General features: G+C 31.5%; 1 protein-coding gene across 1 annotated transcript; it reads right to left on the bottom strand.

Annotated features, from left to right (window-relative positions):
* Window positions 1-3,426: 3,426 nt before the first annotated feature.
* Window positions 3,427-4,722, bottom strand: LOC146995675 (uncharacterized). Its single transcript, XM_085822910.1, has 2 exons — window positions 4,421-4,722; window positions 3,427-4,382 (listed from the first exon to the last, which is right to left on the bottom strand). The coding sequence occupies exons 1-2, from the start codon at window positions 4,644-4,646 to the stop codon at window positions 3,736-3,738; spliced, it is 873 nt and encodes a 290-aa protein (XP_085679036.1). The 5' UTR covers window positions 4,647-4,722; the 3' UTR covers window positions 3,427-3,735.
* Window positions 4,723-5,520: the final 798 nt, after the last annotated feature.

Below are 5,520 nucleotides of genomic sequence, written 5' to 3' on the forward strand. Positions count from 1 at the left end.
GCAACTAACATAAAATCACTCACTGAAAGCAATTCACGGATCATAAGAGAAACTGCTTTTCTACGACTTTGCAAGAACTCTCTCTCTTACCCATTCGCTCGCTATTTACTAAATCTCACCTAATTTACCTTCTAATGAAGCTGATAAAAGAATTAAATAAAAATTGCTCATCAATTAAAATAAAACTTAGCATATATATTAAAAACATTTTTATAGTAAATATCACTGAAACGTCAATTTAAAAATTATTTGCCACATACTCTAACAACAATGTGAACAAAACTGAAAGGTATGTGTTGGAAGGATGAAATACTCGTATAATGTTTTTCGTAAAATTTTGCTTATATTTTTTCTTTGTCTATTTCAAATATACTGGAAATTTAGAGGTCATTTCTGAATAAGTTCTGCTTCAGAGAACTAGCTGAATAGGCCTTATACTAAAGTAAAACAACAATAATGAGTTTTGCATCCTATCTTAGGGAGATATCTCCATTTTCTTTTAATAACAATTATGTAATTTATCTGATACAGTTGATTCAATTTTTAAATAAGCTTTGAATCCTATTCTCCATTGTAGTAGTGCTACAGTTATTTTCTAGGATGGGATTCTTATGATGAAGATAGGTTCTGTAGTAATTCCAGTTGATAAGTTTAGTGCTTGGAGGAAGATTAATAGGGTAGTTGTGCATTATAAAGGTGATAAGAAGATGATCAGCGTCCAAATCGTTCATATCTTGTAGGTGAGGTGAAATGTTACAATTTTTGACGAGTAAAATATCAAGAATGTTCCTGGTGCTATTAGTGGCTGTATGCGTAGGTTCATCTGGGGCAAACAAGTTGATAGCATACTGAGAGATGTAGTAGAGAAGTACATTGCCATTAGGATTTGTGTTTCTGCAGTTCCAGTTGATGTGCTTTGCATTTAAGTCTCCCATGACGAGGGTGAGATAGGGATGATTGAATAATTGATTAAGATTAGTAGTGAGAAGAGAATTTCTGGTGGATTATAGGCAGATATGATAAGCATAGGTTTGCTATGACTATGACTGCTGTAAATAAGGGCACCAGTGGCCTCTAAATTGCCTGCATTGATCAGAGGATACTGCGAGTGTTGAATATGCTTTTTAATAAGTATAGCAGTACCACTGCCACTATTGTATGATCTGTCGGTACCTATAATGTTGTAATTGGCAATTTTGAATTTTACTGAGGCATTTAGATGCGTTTCGTTAATACACATAATATCAATATGATTGCTAGATAGAAAGTTTTGAAGTTGATCTCTTTGTTTTTTAATGCCATTAGCGTTGGAAAAGGCGACGTTAGTGAAGGACGAGAAGCACGAGTTGGTTGAATGGTAGTCGGTGATTTATTGAATGATTCATTGGCAAAGAATTCTAGAACTTTTAGGCCAGCTTGCATTTTTTTTTTCAATGTTAGTTTTTGCGTTATTGAAATTCTATAAGAGTTGCTTTGATGTTTCGGTAAAATCTTTGATCCAGTTGATAGTTTTGGGCTTCTTTTTGCTTATTAGAAGTTACGCCAGTGGATTTGTTTGCAGGATTTTTATCAATCTGCTACTTTTCAATGTTCAGTACAGTAAACTAAATAAAAATACACAAAACTGCGAATGAGAAAATTTAATGTCGAACTTGGTACTTTGTAAGATAAAAATGCCATGTGAAGAAATTTCACAGTAACATTTCAATGATGAATTTCAAAATGTTCTATGCTTTCTGGCATAGGCAGAAATTTGATATTTACTGCTTATTCACTTAGAATTCAACGTATATTTTTTGCAAGTTTGCTTATTTCTTTACGCATGTCTAAAACTGTCGCAAGAACTTAAAAGAAATTATTTAAAAGAAACTGAAAACATCCAAAAGAAATACCTGTCCAAAATAAAAAAATGAAATTAACTTAATGCCAAAAATCAAGCTATATAACAATTATGTGAACAATTAACAAGGAATGGTGTGTAAATATGCCCAAAAATATGTGTATAAAATGAAATACTGTCTTCTTTTATTAGTGCAGGATACGAATCATTTTTTAAAGATTTCTATCAGTGATGTTTTCTTTTCGTCCCCCTTCTCTCTTTCTCCTAATATTTCCCTTTTTTTTTTATCTCATTCAAAATTCAGACCGAATACATAATATTTTAAATCAGTTCGCAAATCACGTGTTAAGTTCCCTTACTTATATTCAAGTCACATGTGTTCAAGAAAATTCTTACACAATCTGGTTAAGAAAACACACTCTCATTCACGTTTTGAAATTTTTTTAAAACTCCTCCATTTGATAAGGATAATCATAGTCTTTTTTATTATTATTATTATTTACAGCATAGCCGTGCATTTTGAATGAGTACTGGATGTTCCACTTAAACCTAATTGTTTGTTAAGATTTGGACAATCTGATTCTTTTAAATTAGTATAATTTCTAGAAATTTAGTTGAATAATTTTGTGTAAATAAAAATCAGTTTCCGTTCTATTTTTTGTCATAATAAAAGAGGAAAAGTATATGAAAGAATACTGAAGTTTCGAAAGCATTATATTACCTACAAATATTCTTCAACATTTTTCTTGAAGATACATTTATCGGATGTAGAACTTTTTTAAAAAATTTCTTTTTCATATAATAAAATAATTCCTTTTATGTAATTTTTACTTTTTTCTATGACGTTGTAAGGATTATGTTAATTTTATGAATAGTTAAATTTTGAGTTAAACTTCCTTTCCTATCGATTCTTACTTCAACTTACCACTTCCGGCCAGGACGTAGTTTTAGAATCACGTCTGAATAATAATAAGGAAGAGCGATATATAACCGCGAAGTTCTACAATCTTATTGAGAGAGATACCAGATATTCTGGCTGCACGCGTCCGCCTTTTGAGGGTAATCTCTCATTAATATAGCGTAAGCTATTATTATACGATCGGCCGTACTTTAGGCCCTTGATAGCTTCACAGTCTATTAGCGTTAAGGGGACGGTGGACTTTAAAAATTATTTTTTTAAGTTTTCATTTTTTCAACAAGAAATTTTATACATGTACATCTTATAGCATCAGTAAACAAAATATATGCTCAAAATTTCAACTTGTTTTAAATTAAAAATTTTTAAAGCAATTAATTAATTATTTTAATTAAAATTTTAAAATGCTCCATGCGCTCCAATTTTTAATATTTTTTCCTAATGTTTGCTTTATGTTACTTATAAAGGCTTGGTAAAAGTATTTGTGTATCCGTTATTGAATATGATGGATAAGAAATTTTTAAAGGCTATTTTTGTGAATTTAAACCCAATTTTCGAAAAAATTTCACCTTTTGTTAAAGGTTTTCGCAAGTTTAAACTTCTTAATAACCTCATATCTAAAAATGCATACACAGATTTACTGTAACATATAACAATATAGTTTCTTCCAAATATCATCCATTTTTAACTAAAAATGAGACGCATGGAGCATTTTCAAAACACACAAATTGCGAAAAAATTTGTTTTGAGAAAAATGAATTTAAAGTTTTCCTTCAAACTTACCTTTAATACATGGTCATGAGAAACAGCAAATTAACTTTGAATATAAATTTGTAAACATTCGATAACATTTTTGTAAGATTTAACTATTTTTAATCTCATAATATTAAATATGACAAAAATAAACATATGACAAATTGCTAAGTGATTCGAAGTTATACAGGTAAAAACAATTTATGCCGTATACTCAATGAAATTTTTAAAAATCACCAGCACCATATGTTTTACCTTCATTTGCTACAATTGCATTATCGTTTAGTGAGTTACAATATTTTTTACTATTTCTGTGTTTTTTCCATGCAGGTAAACTTCTCTTTTTACTTTGGTTCAAGCGACGCTGATCGCGCTTTTTTGCAATGAGTAGGGAAAACGAGTTCACTTCTTCCTGTTCTACGCTTATGGCATTTACACAACCAAAGTTAAATTCATTAATTGTTGATAATACTGACATTTCTAGCCTTTTTTTAGAAATAAACACTTCTTTAGGGCAATTGTTCCAAATTAAACTATGGATACTTTCATTAGCATTTTGTGTTTTACCAGAAATGCATCTGGACAGCAATTCTGTGCTAGCTAGCCTTTGATAAATTGGCAATATTTGAGAAAGAACACTTTCAGATACTTTAGTTTTCATGGCTTTATGTGCTTTCGGCTGCTCTTCATTTGCTACTGCACGTTGATAAAAACACCATGACAACGTACCGGTAGGACATTTCGAATGTTTTGGTGAGACATCAGTAGATGAACAGTGTAGTAAGCTTGCATAAATTGCAGATTTCATTTTGTCTATATCCGGTATGTTATCTTTTATGGCCTTTCTGTAATAGTTTGTTAACTTGTAGTTTCCTTCAGATTACCTTCTTTTCGTCCACCGATACATATACCTCTGGAACGCAGCTCTTTAACTTTATTGCGCAATCCTGCCCCTAAACGTTTTGCCACATGATTGATACATTCTTCTTTACTAATTTTTACGTCATTACCATAAAGATTCAGAGTTAATAAATGTTGATATGTTTTCGCATCCCCATCAGAAAGTATCCCAACATATCGCATATTACATGTACTGATGGACCGTTTCCATAAAATTTCTGCGGCTTTCATTTCCATAGCATTAGACGAACCAGAAAAATTTTTGGAACACTCTGGTTTGTGGCTTTCAAACCATATATGAAATTCCGCACTGTCAACATCCATATCTCTTTTCACGCATACACATTCAGGACAATATTTTGACAGAATTTCGTAGTCGATAACTAACCCAGTCAAGACATCTACGACGATACCTATTCCATACAGTGATGTATGCCCACGTTTTTGCCATGTGCCATCATACGACACCGTGACATCTATACACTCATCATTATTTATATTAATTAATTTTTTATGCTTATTTCGAACAATATTTCGAGAAAACTGAAGGAAATCTCCTTTTAGTTTCCCCTTTTCTTCAGACAAACTGTGTAAACATTTAGCAAATGTCTTTTTGTCCATAGCATGAATTCCCATAATCATGGAAAACACTTCTAAGGCGGCGTGGCCTTTGCCTATTTTCAAAAATGCTTCGACAAGTTTCGTATTCACATCAAAAGTATTTGACCGTTTTACCCGCTCACTTGAAAATGTTGAACTAAATATTTTATCACAGTTTTTACAAACTAATTCAAGTTTTGTAGAATATCCATATATTCCTTTCGAAACAATATCTAAAGAGTTGGTTGAGCACTCGTCACACTTTATATTACATAGCAATGGATTCCACATTTTACGATTTATCAAAATATATGAATCATCATTTCGGTTATCACCACAGTCAGACGTTCGTAATAAACTTTCATTCGGTTTCTTTACACTGGCACTTACTGAAGTACTCGCTTCAACTATAGAACTTTCAGAAAAAATTGTTTGTTTATTTTTGGAAGAAACTTCTTCACTGTTCAATGTCACGTCATTTTCCGAATGAGCTGCCCATCGTTTTTCAATT

Source organism: Stegodyphus dumicola, chromosome 8 (genome assembly GCF_044657685.1).
Source record: "Stegodyphus dumicola isolate Sdum_Otavi_A_Nest chromosome 8, ASM4465768v1".
NCBI classification, from domain to species: Eukaryota; Metazoa; Arthropoda; class Arachnida; order Araneae; family Eresidae; genus Stegodyphus; species Stegodyphus dumicola.

What these genes read in the sequence shown, in the direction of transcription:
- LOC146995675 (XM_085822910.1), bottom strand. Translation starts at nt 4,646, where the DNA reads ATGGAAATGAAAGCCGCAGAAATTTTATGGAAACGGTCCATCAGTACA. An exon ending in TAAAGAGCTGCGTTCCAGAG is followed by an intron (nt 4,383 to 4,420) that starts GTATATGTATCG and finishes GGTAATCTGAAG; the next exon opens with GAAACTACAAGTTAACAAAC.